The sequence below is a fragment of the Carcharhinus amblyrhynchos genome, chromosome 32 (assembly GCF_965287045.1).
Source record: "Carcharhinus amblyrhynchos chromosome 32, sCarAmb.v2.hapA, whole genome shotgun sequence".
NCBI classification, from domain to species: domain Eukaryota; kingdom Metazoa; phylum Chordata; class Chondrichthyes; order Carcharhiniformes; family Carcharhinidae; genus Carcharhinus; species Carcharhinus amblyrhynchos.
Window position 1 is genome coordinate 10,694,711 of NC_137355.1, and position 15,292 is coordinate 10,710,002.

The 15,292-nt window shown below is 48.2% G+C and overlaps 1 protein-coding gene across 1 annotated transcript; it reads right to left on the reverse strand.

Annotated features, from left to right (window-relative positions):
• Positions 1–18: 18 nt before the first annotated feature.
• On the reverse strand, positions 19–12,248 carry aph1b (aph-1B gamma-secretase subunit). Its single transcript, XM_080215982.1, has 6 exons — positions 12,092–12,248; positions 10,023–10,193; positions 6,150–6,223; positions 3,419–3,541; positions 2,692–2,819; positions 19–309 (listed from the first exon to the last, which is right to left on the reverse strand). The coding sequence occupies exons 1-6, from the start codon at positions 12,202–12,204 to the stop codon at positions 142–144; spliced, it is 777 nt and encodes a 258-aa protein (XP_080072108.1). The 5' UTR covers positions 12,205–12,248; the 3' UTR covers positions 19–141.
• Between the last annotated feature and the right edge of the window lie 3,044 nt (positions 12,249–15,292).

Genomic DNA, 15,292 nt, shown 5'->3' on the forward strand with positions numbered 1-15,292 from the left:
GTGTTTCTCTTTGTTTAAAAAAAACCCTTTAGACTCAGCGCAAAGGCGAAGGAGAGGGAACATGGTTCTTACTCTCGAGGCTATTCCTCTTCACCCTTGTATAATCAGGCTGCGTTGGAAGGGCGTCCAGGTCACCGAGTGTTATCTGGGTTGTTGATTGGCCAACAGAAAATCTTTATCCCGGCACAGGATGCAGAGTTTGAGGTTCCGCGCTGAACCACCCGCTGTGAAAAATGCCCAAGTGCCCATGGTCAATGTGATGATGTACACTGGAATCAGGCTCCCTTCGTACTGAGGATTCACAAATGTCTGCATTGAGAAAGGAAAGAAAGAATTGTTCTGAAGGAATAGCACACCAAGAAACCAGGATATTCCTTATTTCCTTCAAAAGCATTGATGCATGTGGAGTACACAGGCTACCAGTTTTTACCATCTAACTTAGGATTATGTTTCTTTTTATTCATTTGTGCGACGTGGTGGCACAGTGGTTAGCACTGCTGCCTCACAGCGCCAAGGATCCGGGTTCAATTCCCGCCTCGGGTCACTGTCTGTGTGGAGTTTGCACATTCTCCCCGTGTCCACATGGGTTTCCTCCTACAGTCCAAAGATGTGCGGGATAAGTTGATTGGCCTAAACTGCTTGTTAGTTTCAGGGGGGACTAGGAAGGTAAACGTGTGGTTATGGGGAGAGGTGAGATTGTTGTCGGTGCAGGCTTGATGGACCAATGGCCTCCTTCTGCACTGTAGGGATTCTACAGGTGTCACTGGCTGGCTGGCATTTACTGCCCATGCCTAGTTGCCCTTGAAGGGCAGTTGAGAGTCAACCACATTGCTGTGGCTCTGGAGTCACATGTAGACCAGACCAGGTAAGGACGGCAGATTTCCTTCCCTGAAGGACATTAGTGAATCAGCTGGGTTTTTCCAACAATCGACAGTGATTTCATGGTCATCAGTAGATTCTCAACCCCAGATTCTTTTAATGAATTCAAATTCCAACATCTGCTGTGGTGGGATTCGAACCCGCGTCCCCAGAACATCAGCTGAGTTTCTGGATTAATAGTCTGGCGATAATACCACAAGGCCATCACCTGCCCCTTAAATGGATTAAATTATTAATCAACTGCACTCCATAATGCAAACCTCCAATTTATTAATGTAAAAAAATTACAAATTAAGGTTCAGTTAAAAAATATACTGATGTGAAAAGCACACTGCAGAAAGTAGTCAAACTCTGCAAAACAATCATAGAATGTGGGTGGCATGGTGGCACAGTGATTAGCACTGCTGCCTCTCAGCGCCAAGGACATGGGCTCGATTCCGGTCTTGGGTGACTGTGTGGAGTTTGCACGTTCTCCCCATACCTGTGTGGGTTTCCTCCGGTGCTCCGTTTTCCTCCCATATTCCAAAGATGTGCATCAGGGGGTTAATGATGCCACATTATCCGTTAGTGTCGGGGGATTAGCAGGGTAAATAAGTAGGGTTAAGGGGGTAGAGCCTGGGTGGGATTGCTGTCAGTGTAGGCTCAATGGGCAGAGTTGCCTCCTTCTGCACTGTAGGGATTCTATGAACAGTAGAGGTATTTGCAGAGGTCGTTCATCTCATTGTTTCTATGTTGGCCCTTTGCTAGACTAATCTAAATTTAATCTCGCCATTTCCCCTCTCTCTGTAGGCCCCTATCTTTCTCTGCTTTGAACACAGTACGTGTGGTAGGTGGGGGAAAGAGGGAAGTAATTGCGAACCCAACCTTGCATAGTCATTCCACACAATCCAATCAAATTGTGCTCCAATCAAATCCAATTCCTCTGTAAAAAGAGGCAAATTTCCTTCCCTCAGCTAATGCCTTGTTGCAAATCATTTTGTACAGTTCACACACCTGATGACCCCTCACTCACTCCTCACCCCACTGGACTGGGCGAAGGCAAGATCAGATTGTGATGTCTCCCATAGTTAAACAGCACAAGAGTAGCCAATCTGGCAAAATATCAATGACCGCGAAGGAACAGGGGGCAAAAAGATCCTTATTATTTACAATATTAAACAGCGGCCAAATATTGCTATTTGAAAACATTGACTCAAAGCTGAGCAGTGCACACCACTAGCCAGCAGGTTGCAAATACACAGAGTGCACAATAGCTGTCACTGCTGCCTCATAGCGCCAGGGACCCAGGTTCGATTCCTGACTAGAATGACTCCCCATGTGGAGTTTGCACATTCTCCCCGTGTCTGCGTGGGTTTCCTCCGGGTGCCCCAGTTTCTTCCCACACTCCAAAGATGTGCAGGTTAGGTGCACTGGCCACGCTAAATTTACCCTAGTGTCCAGTGATGCATAGATTAGAGGGATTAGTGAGGGGTTACAGGGATAGGACTTGGATGTGTGTCTGTGTGTGTGTATGTGGAGTCTGCACTTGCTCCCCGTGTCTACGTGGGTTTCTTCCAGGTACTCTGGTTTCCTCACAGTCTGAAAGATGTGCAGGTTAGGTGCATTGGCCGTGCTAAATTCTCCCTCCGATTACCCGAACAGATGCTGGAGTGTGGCGACTAGGATGATTTTCAGTAACTTCACTGCAGTGTTAGTGTAAGCCTACTCTAATAAATAAACTTAAATACACGTTGGTAGGGCTTTCGGATGATACTATCTCACCAGAGTCAGGGCTATTTTGAGCTAGGCTAACTGCAGAACATAAACGCTTACCACGCTGGAAACCACGAGGTGGCTCAGTATGACTGCAGCCAGCACCCACCAATTGCTCTTCTCGCAAGCATCAAAAGAGACGATTCCCCAGAAGACGTGGAGCAGGATGATGGCCAGCGTCATAAACGCTGTGAATAAAGACAGAGAGAGATTTGTACTTTACAAAGCGTTAATCACCAGTTCAGCACTCCCCCAAAACACTTTACAGCCCATGAAACATCTCTGAACTGCAATCGCTGATATACCGTAGAAAATTCACAAACAGCCATGTGACAATTAACAGATGATCTGTTTCCCCAAAATGTTGGTTGAGGTATAAATGTTGGCTAGATCCCCCTGCTCTTCTTCACATAATGCCATAGGATCTTTAATCATAGAATTCCTATATGCAGGAGGAGGCCATTCAGCCCATCGAGTCTGCACTCTCTCGCCGAAAGAGCATCCCATCCAGGCCAATCCCATGTACCATCTCGCCATTCATCTTGGCCAATCCACCCTAATCTATACATCTTTGGGCACTAAGAGGTAATTTAGCATGGCCAATCCCCCCTAACCTGCACATCACTGGACACTAAAGGGCAATTTAGCATGGCTAATCCACCCAAAACTATACATCTTTGGAGTGTGGGAGAAACTGAGCTTCCGGAGGAAACCTACACAGACACGTGAAGAAGGTGCAAACTCCACAACAGACCTATCATTTTTGACCAGATCGGAACACACTTACCTGAAAGGAGGAAGTAGTACGACGAATCCCCTTTAATGCCAACTGTACCCGGACCCAGGGAATCCGCGAGGATATTTACAACAGAGAAGGCTCCGCTCATAATGCCAAATCCCAGGCCTGAAACTGTGGAAAGCACAAACCTCTAATTAAAATGCAGCAGAATTCTACTGTCAAGCTTGTCACAACAGTCACACCACAAATAGGACACTCCCTTACTGCTGGGGCCTACAAGTTTTTCAACCAAACAAGGAAGTCCCCATTTTGTGCTGATTGCTGCCAACGAGGGGGCAACAATAATTGATCTCCATGTATCCAGTCTGGGGAACCATTCACAATGGCTGCTGCCAAGTGCCACGCATGGATAGCATTATGGAGAGGCAGGACTATCTCCAGCTGCACACCTGACAATCCCTGGCACCAAGCCTCCTACACGGAGACTGATCACCTGGATTACCAAGTGTCAGTGACATCCACAGGAGTTGGGAAGAGGGCAGCAGCAAATAGCCACATGTCAGATGATACTCTAATGTGATGTTATCATGGGGATGCACCATTAGTATTGATTAGTGTCCCACACATCCAGTACAGCATCTGAGACTTATGAAACGGTACTTTTACTGTAATAGCAACATACCAGATAGGCTACATTCTACTGAACCAATCATCCCAAACATGGGTAGGTTAGGTGGATTGGCTATGTGAAATTGCCCCATAATTGTCCAAAGATGTGCAGGTTAGGGGGATTGGCCATGCTAAATTGCCCCTTAGTGTCCCTAGACTGTGCAGGTTTGGCCATGATAAATGTGTGGGGTTACAGGCACAAAGGCTGGGGGATAGGGCTGGGTGAGATGCTCTTTTGGAGAGTTGGTGCAGGCTGGCTGGGCCGAATGGCCTCCTGTAGGGATTTTATTCTATGTTACGCACAAAGTACAGTGCGTTATTTTTGAATCGCATTGGTTAACTTAGTCCTGATTGCTGTCAGTTGGAGGAATTACTTTGTTCCTTAAAACCATTTCCTGTTATAACAGAAGGGATCTGATAACATGGACCTCTCTTCCGCAAACAGCAACTGACACTAAATCAATTGTTAATTAGAAATGAGATGGATATGATTTTTGTTAAGCAAAGTGATTAAGGGAGATGGGGCAAAGATGGAGTTAAGTCACAGGTCAGCAAGCTTTTCAATGAATTGGTGGAGGTGGGAGTAGACAAGACTGTACTAGACACAAGCTCAAAGGCTAAATGGCCTTCTCTTGTTCTTGGCATTACTCTTGTTGGGTGTTTAGGTTGGATTATTAATCTCTGGTGAAATGTTGGATTCTATGCACAGATCATTGCGTTGATACACAACACATCACAGACAGAGCTCCCCAACAGAGACTGAGGTCTTGGATAAGATCATAGAATCCCTACAGTACTGAAGGAGGCCATTAGGCCCATCTAGTTTGTACTTCCCGCAATCCCATCCAGCCCTCATTCCCATAACCCTTATTTACCCTGCTAATCCCTCTGACAACTAGGGTCAATTTAGCATGGCCAAACAATCTAACCCAAACGTGTTTGGACCATGGGAGGAAATCGGAACTCCCGGAGAAAATCCACACAGACGTGGGGAAAATGTGCAAACTCCGCACAGACGGTGACCTGAGGCTGGAATTGAACCTGGGTCCCTGACGCTGTGAAGCAGCAGCTCTAATGTTATATACTTGTATTTATATCCTGTGACTGTAGTCATTGGTTACACCAACAACCTATATTGATATAGTGCCTTTAATCTCAAAATTTTTTGGAGAGTTGGCAAAATGAACTTTGACACCAGGTCACATAAAGAGACAATCGATAGCTTGGTCAAAGGGGGTAGGTTTTAAAGGAGGATAGAGGCAGATTTGGAGGTGGAGGGAGTGAGTTTCAGGCTTTCAGATCCAGACAGTTGAAGGCACATGCCGCAGAGCTAGAGGTGGATTTGATTTATTATTGTCACATGCTTTGGGATGCAATATTGAAGAGTATTGTTTCTTGTGCGCTATACAGACAAAACATACATAGAGTATATAAGGGAGATGGAAAGGAGGGTGAAGAATATAGTCATACAGTCATAGCTAGGGTGTAGCGAAAGATCAACTGAATATGAAGCAAGTCCATTCAAAAGTCTGAAGGCAGCAGGGATAAAGCTGTTCTTAAGTATGTAATCTCAGACTTTTGTTATCTTTTACCCGATGGAAGGTGGTAGAAGTGAGTGTGTCTGGGACCAGGAATGTGCAGAAACAGAGGAATTAGGAGCAGAAGTCGGCAAATTCAGCCCTTCGAGCCTGCTCCGCCATCCAATGAGATCATGACTGATCTCTCCCTGGTCTCAAATCAACCTCCCCACCTGTGCCCCATATCCCTGGGCACAGGGTGGGGCAGGGGGTGGTGGTGTGGTTGAGCAGTACAGAGCGTTCATGGTGATGGTGAGTAGGTGGGCGGGGGGGGGGGTTGAGGGAGTTCAGAAAGTTACCGAGATTGGGTGAGGCGCGAGGAAGGATTTGAAAACCAGGGTGGGAAAATTCTAAAATCAAGAGAGTGTCAGTCCGGGGGTCAGTGCGAGTTAGCGAGCACAGGAGTGATGGGTTAATAGAGGGGGGAAGATGGGGTGTCTATCAGAATAGTCAAATCTAGGGGTAACAAAGACACAGATGAAGATTTTGACTGCAAATGAGCTGATAAATTGATTTCCATTACACAACCTCACCATAAGCCAGCTGTCTGATAGAAATGGGTGCCACCTCCTCTTGAGTTATTGCCAGTAAACCTTCATTTGCCTTCCTGCAAGAATCCAAAAATTAGGCAGAGTTCTCCGCAAACATTATAACCTTTTGATTTGATTTATTATTCACACATATTTGTATAAAGTGAAAAGTATTGTTTCCTGGGCGCTATACCGACAAAACATACTGTTGATAGAGAAGGAAAGGAGGCAGTGTAGTATGTAGTACTACAGTCACAGCTAGGGTGTAGAGAAAGGTCAGGTTAATGCGAGGTAGGTCCAAGTGTGACAGCAGCAGGGAAGAAGCTGTTCTCGAGTCCGTTGGTGTGTGACCTCAGACTTCTGTATCTTTTTCCCAATAGAAGGTGGTGAAAGAATGTCCAGAATAAATTTATGTTTAACACGAGGCAATGCATTAACTATACAAATTTGGAGATTCTACCCGCTCCCCCCCCCGACCCCCCAAATACAACTCACTTGACAAAACAAAGTCCGCCATCCATCTAATTGAGGCCTCCTTGTTCAACAAAGCCATTGTGTTATTAAGCGGTACAGGTCCAGTCTCAGTTCCCAGTTAGCGGGAACTGAGCCAGGATAAACAACCCCCGATTTCAAAACAGTACAAAGCTTGGATGCAATGCCGCCCACAGCTGGCAGTGAGTCTGCCAACCCACATCACCCAGTCTCATATATGAACAATGGACACATGGGTTAGACACTGGAGGGGGCTGATGGCAGCTCAGGAAGCACACCTCACCTGCAGGGGATGGCCAGTGACTAGGGGGAAAGAAACGGATACAGTTTTTAAAAATTAATTCATTTGAGGGGCATGAGCTGGCCAGCATTCATTGCCCATCCCTAGTTGCCCTTGAGAAGGTGGTGGTGAGCTGCCTCTTGAATCACTGCAGTCCACGTGCTGCGGGTTGACCCACAATACCGTCGGGGGGGGGGGGAATTCCAAGATTTTGACCCAGTGACTGTGAAGGAACGGCCAATAGATTTCCAAGTCAGGGTGTTGAGTGGCTTCGAGGGGAACTTGCAGGTGGTGGTGTTCCCATGTATCTACCGTCCTCGCCCTTCTAGATGGAAGCGGTCGTTGTTTGGAACGTGCTGTCTAAGGATCTTTGGTGAATGCATCTTGTAGATAGTACACACTGCTGCTACTGAGTGTTGGTGGTGATCGGGGTGGATGTTTATGTGCCAATCAAGCAGGGCTGCTTTGTCCTGGATGGTGCAACGGTAGAGAGTGAAGTCAGGAATTAACTTTGTTCTATCCACAAGACAACACAAACTCAATGGGCTGAATGGTCTCCCCTGTGCTCGGAATTTCTATTCATATTTTTACCCCAAATCGAAAGAGCATTTCTAAACATGGCAGTGCTAAATGTAATGGCAGAGACCACTGGCACACACAACTGCAGGAACACACCTGAGAAAAGTTCCCAACGGTGGCAACGGCAGGTTTATATTTTAGGTTTTACTTCAAGGCTAGAGTTGGAATTCAGTGGCTGATTCCAGATCTGTAATTGGAGGGAGGTAACCCTTCTACAATGAAAAATATACGCCAAACACTCGTAACTCCAGTCTCTGCACTGGTTAAAAACAAAGACTTCAGAGTGTTAGATAAAGGCAAAATACTGCGGATGCTGGAATTGGAAACAAAAACAGAGAAATGCTGGAAAATATTGACGGGTCTGACAGCATCTGTGGGGAGAGAATAGAACCAACGTTTTGAGTCAGGATGACTCTTCTTCCTCTCTGCCAAAGAGTCATCTAGACTCGAAACGTTGGTTCTATTCTCGCTCCACAAATGCTGTCAGATCTGCTGAGGTCTTCCAGCATTCTTCTGTTTTTACTTCAAAGTTTAATCTGGCTAAACTTTGCAAAGAATTAAACTAGCTATGGCGTTTTCTCACAGTCTGTTGCTGAATACATAGGAAAGGGGAGTTTTATTAGTTTTAAGTGTATCGGCAGAGCATATAGTGGGCATCACCTGTAGGTGTTGCTGAGCCACATTCTTCAACCACATTGGCGGTATGGTAGCACAGTGGTTAGCACTGCTGCTTCACAGCTCCAGGGACCTGGGTTCGATTCCCGGCTTGGGTCACTGTCTGTTTGGAGTTTGCACGTTCTCCTCGTGTCTGCTTGCATTTCCTCCGGGTGCTCCGGTTTCCGCCCACAGTCCAAAGATGTGCGGGTTAGGATGATTGGTCATGATAAAATTGCCCCTTGCTGTCCTAAGATGATTATGTTAGAGGGATTAGTGGGTAATAACATGCAGGGATATGGGGGTAGGGCCTGGGTGGGATTGTGGTCGGTGCAGACTCGATGGGCCAAAGGGCCTCTTTCTGCACTGTAGGGTTCTATGATTAAACCTACATGTCCACATTGTTAAAACTCAGTAGCTGGCTGGAACACATCAGAGGGCAGTTACACATCAACCACATTACTGGGCTCACAAAGGCCAGAACAGGTAGGGAGCAACAGAATTTAAAGTTTAAAAATTTTAAAGTTAAAGTTTATTTAACTTATTAGTGTCACAAATAGGCTTACATTAACACTGCAATGAAGTTACTGTGAAAATCCTCTAGTCGCCACACACCCGTGCCTGTTTGGGTACACATGGAGAATTTAGCATGGCCAATGCACCTAACCAGCATGTTTTTCACACTGTGGGAGGAAACCGGAGCACGCGGAGTGAAACTCACGCACACACAGGGCAAACGTACAGACTCCACATAGACAGTCATCCAAGCTGGGAAGCAGCCGTGCTAACCACTGTGTCACCCAGAATTTATTTCCTAAAGAATGATAGTGAACAAGCCATTAATGTTATGGCCACATCACTGATAACAGCTTTTTATGCTAGACTGACTTAAATTAATTGAATTTAAAACTCCTACTTGCTGTCATAGTCACGCAGTGCAGAAAAGGCCCTTCGGCCCATTGAGTCTGCACCGACAATATCTCCCACTAAAGTCATGCTAATCCCATTTTCCTGCACTTGTCCCATATCCCTGAATGTTATAATATTTCAATTACTCATCCAAATGCTTTCTAAAGGCTGTAAGGTTTCCGGCCTCCACTACCCTCCCATGCAGTGCATTCCCACCACCCTCTGAGCAAAAAGGTTTTTTTCCCTCAAATCCCCCGAATCTCCTGCCCCTCACCCTAAAACTATGCCCCCTTGTGATTGACCCCTTAACCAAGGGGAAAGAGCTGCTCCCTGCTCATACCTGCTAGTAGGGTTTAAACAGGTGCCTCTGGATCATTAGTCCAGGTCGTTGGTGGGGCAGTTTATAGTTTATATATTTATAGTTTATCCACAGTATAGTCCCAGAGAAGACATTGTCAGCTCTCTAGAAAGAGAGAAAGGAAGCCACTTCATAGAGCCAACCAGTTTTGTTAACCTGCTGTTACATCATGAAAGCGGAGTTAGCAATTTAGAACATAAACAGGAAAGAAAAATCTGTGTCAAGTTTTTTGACAAGTACGCATCCTGCACAAGGTGTTTTATTTCCACTAATACTTACAATCACATAACGCTGTCAAAACTCCTTTATCTGGGAATTTTCAGTTATTTTCTTGCCAAATGCTACCAAACATTAGTTCCATTGAAGGAGAGAGCTGACAGGTAACGATTTAACCCGAGGATCGCCACACCACAGGCAAGGCTGAGAAGACGGGGCCTTTTAGCCAGCACGGGAATTGAACCCAAGCTGTCGGCATCACTCTGCATCACAAAGCAGCCATCCAGTCAACTGAGCTAAACCGATTCCCCAAACGCTTACTGCAGACAGCAACACTATTAGAAGTCAAGTATTTTGCTTTAAACAATGCGAGTTAATCTTTTCTTACTTTAATAGCTTATAGTAACCAAATCGAATGAGCTCTTGAAGCAGCACTGAGATGATGACACCAAAGATGAGAAGTCCTTTCTGCATCGTCACATTGTCCTTCTCACTTAGCTGCACAGCGATAGTCCAAACAATTGACGACAACAGTAAGGAGAGCAGCCAGAAGAAAGCTCTGAGGATTAAACAGATTCACAAATCAATCCACGGTTTTACACTGAGCACTGCTGCCTCACAGTGCCAGGAGCCAGCCTCGGGTCACTGGCTTTGTGGAGCCTGCACGTTCTCTCCATGCCTGCCTGGGTTTCATCCCACACTCTAAAGATGTACAGGTTAGGTTGACTGGCCACTGTGAATTGCCCCTTGTCAGGAGGGGCCGAGCAGGATCAAAAAGTGGGGGATTGGGCCTGGGTAGGATTGTGGTGGGTGCAGATTCGATGGGCCAAATGGCCTCCTTCTGCACTGTAGGAATTCTATTCTATGATTCAGATCCAATCGCTCACTTTATAAAAGCAACACACTGAGGCCAGGCACGGTGGCACAGTGGTTAGCACTGCTGTCTCACAGCGCCAGGGATCCGGGTTCGGTTCCCAGCTTGGGTCACTATCTGTGCGGAGTCTGCATGTTCTCCCCATGTCTGTGTGGGTTTCCTGCTGGGTCATCTGGTTTCTTCCCACAGTCCAAAGATGTGAAAGTTAAGTGACTTGGCCAATGTTAAATTGTCCCCGAATGTCAGGGGAACTAGCAGGGTAAATACTTGGGGTTATGAGGCGAATAGGTGGTGGGGCTGAATTAACAGGCAAAGCGCGGTTGATGGCAAACTATGAATTACACATTACATGCCAAATACAACACAGACAGATCTTACGGAAAGGCTTGGCAGTCACGGATCTCAGTCACAAAGTCCTTCAATACTTTTTGTTGTTTAAAAATGCCAGTGCCTAGTCTAGGATTTCACCCGAGCACACGCCGTTCCAGATGCCAGCAGCACACAAATAATCCACAGGTACAGTGCTCACCAAAAATAGCACCCATCTGCAGAACCACCTCAACTCTGCTTGTGACAATCTAGCTGCTACAGATCCACTAATGCTAGCTAAAAAGTAATGGAAAGAGCTTCAGATGTGTGTTTGTCAGATTCTGTATCTGGCCTCTGTTCACTCCAGCCTGCCTGTACTGCACCACTGGACTCATCATCACAGCTTTGTTTAAACTTTATTTATTAGTGTCATAAGTAGGCTTACATTAACACTGCAATGAAGTTACTGTGACATTCCCCCTAGTCACCACACTATGCTGCCTGTTCGGGTCAATGGACCCTAACCAGCGCATCTTTCAGACTGTGGGAGGAAACCGGAGCACCCGGAGGAAACCCACGCAGACACGGGGAGAATGTGTAAATTCCACAGAGACAACGACCAATGCAGAATTGAACCCAGGTCCCTGGTGCTGTGTGGCAGCAGGCGCTAACCCACTGTGGTTTCCAATCTCAGTTCAAATACTGGTTTCCTTACAGACTGCAAGGGGCCAGCTTCCCATAGGGTCACCCTCAAAAAATACAAAATTTCACACTCTACGACAACTACGCACAGTTCAACTCAAACTGAAACACTCCATCCCAAACCAAGCGACTCAGGGGAAAAAAAACCCCATCAGATCCATGGATGAGTGTAATGCAACCCCCTCCTCTCCCTGACCCCCTGTTATGGGGGGGGGGGGGGGGGGGAGGTTGGAGAGGAAAGAGTTGGAAATTGCGGGGGGGGGGGGGGGGGCCGTGAGTTGAGGGAGAGTGCAAAGGGGGGAATTGGAGTTCGGTAGGGGAAAGAGAGAGGGGGGGAAGGGGGGGAGGGAAGGGAAGGGGAAGGGAAGGGGAAGGGGGGAAAGGGAAGGGGAAGGGAAGGGGGGAGAGAGGGGGTGGGGAAGGGGAATGGGGGAGAGAGGGGGTGGGGAGGGGGTGGGGGGAGGGAGCACTGGGGAGGAGAGAGGGGGTTTATGCGAATGATGGGGTCAGTTTAGGGGGTATATTTGAGGTACATTTTGAGGAGGCGGGGGGGGGGTCTAACTCTCTCTCACCCGGCGATCAGGACGATGACCCGCAGCGGCTCCCGGGCGATGGTGATGAGGAAAAGCGAGAGCGCGGGCCCGAAGGCGACGAAGGTGCAGCCGAAAAACACCGACCCCGGCATCGCCGCACACTGCGCTCCCAACTCCGCCCTCAACTCCGCCCACAGCGCCACCTCTCTCCCGCTCCAACTCCGCCCACAGCGCCACCTCTCTCGCGCTCCAACTCCGCCCACAGCGCCACCTCTCTCCCGCTCCAACTCCGCCCACAGCGCCACCTCTCTCCCGCTCCAACTCCGCCCACAGCGCCCCCTCCCTCCCGCTCCAACTCCACCGACATCGCCCCTTCCCTCCTGCTCCTATTCCACCGACAGCGCCCCCTCTCTCCCGCCCCAACTCCACCGACAGCGCCCCCTCGCTCCCGCCCCAACTCCACCGACAGCGCCCCCTCGCTCCCGCCCCAACTTCACCGACAGCGCCCCTTTTTTCCCGCTCCAACTTCACCAACAGCGCCCCCTGCCTCCCGCTCCAACTTCACCAACAGCGCCCCCTCCCTCCCGCTCCTACTCCACCAACAGCGCCCCCTCCCTCCCGCTCCTACTCCACCGACAGCTCCCCTTCTCTCCCACTCCAACTCCACCGACAGCTCCCCTTCTCTCCCACTCCAACTCCACCGACAGCTCCCCTTCTCTCCCACTCCAACTCCACCGACAGCTCCCCTTCTCTCCCACTCCAACTCCAACTCCACCGATAGCGCCCCCTCTCGTCCCAACTCCACCGACAGCGCCCCCTCTCTCCCGCTCCAATTCAGCCGACAGCGCCCTCTCCGTCCCACTCCACCGACAGCGCCCCCTCCGTCCGCCGACTTCAGCTCAATGAAGCGTCCCACCTGTAAAACAAAGGAGATTGGCATCAACTTTAGGAGAACATGTCCTTGTCTACATCTAGGGGGATGAAGTGGAGATGGTCAAGAGCTTCAAGTTTTTAGGTGTCCAGGTCACCAACAACCTGTCCTAGACTCTTCCCCCCCTCCCCCCCTCCCATAGTTAAGAGATCCCACCAACGCCTCTATTTTCTCAGAAGACTAAGGAAATTTGGAATGTCCGCTACGACTTTCACCAAGTTTTACAGATGCACCATAGAAAACATTCTTTCTGGCTGTATCACAGCTTGGTATGGCTTCTGCTGTGCCCAAGATCGCAATAAACTACAAAAGGTTGTGACTATAGCCCAATCCATCACGCAAACCAGCCTCCCATCCATTGACTGTCTACACTTCCAGCTGCCTCAACAAAGCAGCCAGCATAATCAAGGACCTCTGCACCCCAGACATTCTCTTTTCCACCTTCTCCCATCGGGGAAAAGATACAAAAGTCTGAGTCCACGTACCAAACGACTGAAGATCAGCTTCTTCCCTGCTGCTGTCAGACTTTTGAGTGGACTATCTCACCCTAGATCTGGCCCTAACCCTAACCATGAGCATTACATTGACCCCAAAGCTAGCTCCAACCCTAAAGCTAACTGTAACCATAGCACGAACGCAAGCCATAAAGTCAATTCCAATCGCAACTCAGATGCTGGACCCAACCCTAACCCTGATGCTGGTGGTACTTCTTACTCTATCCCAAAATCTAAAACAGATCCAGTGGCACAGTGGTTAGCACTGCTGCCTCACAGCGCCAGGGACCTGGGTTCAATTCCGGCCTTGAGTGACTGCCTGTCTGCACTTTCTCCCCGTGTCTGCGTGGGTTTTCTCCAGTGCTCCCGTTTCTTCCCGTAGTCCAAAGATGGGCAAATAAGGTGGATTGGTCATGCTAAATTGTCCCTTAGTGTTAGGGGGATTAGCCGGGTAAATACATGGGATTATGGGGATTGGGCCTGGCTGGGATTGTGGTCAGTGCAGGTTCAATGGGCCGAATGGCCTCCTTCTGCACTATAGGGATTCTATGATTAAACCTAATTCTAATCTTAATGTTCACCCTCGGCCTAACACAAGACCAAACCCTAACTATTCTTAGTTCTTGTTGTTACTGTTTCTGCACTGAGTGGTGCATGAAGGCAGTCTTTCATCTGACCCCACAGCGCGGTTTTCCTGGAACAGGTTTCAAGCCTGTTGTCAGAGGCTTATAGCTTGAGGGCTATCCAGCATGGTGGGACCAGGAGTCTCTTCCACTCTTGCTACCAGCCATTGGTGTGTTTGGAAAGAGTTTGCAGGTTGACACTCAACCTGTTTGACCGTGTTATGAACGCACCTTCCTTGGCTGTCAAGTCCTAGGGTGGGACTCGAAACCAGAGCTCCTGGCTCAGAGGCAGGGATGTTTTATGTTTATTTATTATTGTCACAAGTAGGCTTACATTAACACTGCAATGAAATTACTGTGAAAATCCCCTTGTCGCCACACTCTGGCACCTGTTCAGGTACACTGAGGGAAAATTTAGCCAATGCACCTAACTGGCATGTCTTTTGGACTGTGGGAGGAAACTGGAGCACCCAGAGGAAACCCACGCAGAGATGGGGAGACAGTGACCCAAGCCGGGAATTGAACAAGAGTTCCTGGTGCTGTGAGACAGCAGTGCCCATGTCACCCACTGCACCACAAGACCTCCTGGCCACAACCGTTACCCAACCTGAACCTTCACAAAAACCAAGACTAACCTTAACCCATGCTCCTAACTCTAATCCTAGTCTTAACTCTAACCTAGACCTGACCCTAAACTAACTCTTACCCGAACCTCAATCCTAACCCCAGCCCTCACGCTCACATTCCTCTGAAAGTAATCATTACAAGCCTTGGCTTTTAATGGCAGCTCCAGCTGAGTCTGGGCTATCGAGAGAAGAACTGAGGAGTTTAGAATCAAATGCCATTTGTTGATTGCTTTCAGGAAAGCAGGTTAAATTCAAAGAACAAAGACCAACACAGCACAGGAACAGGCCCTTTGGCCCCTCCAAGCCTGCACCAATCATGATGCCTGCCTAAACTAAAACCGTATGCACTCACACAGTCCGTATCCTTCCATTCCCGTCCTATTCATGTATTTGTCTAGTCGCCCCTTAAAAGCTGCTATCGTACCTGTTCCCACCACCTCCCCGTTCCGGACATTCACCACCCTCTGTATCAAAAGACTTGCCTCGCACATCTCCTCTAAACTTTTCCCTACACACTTTAAACTGATGTCCCCTAGTACATGACTGTTCTACCCTAAGAAAGAGCA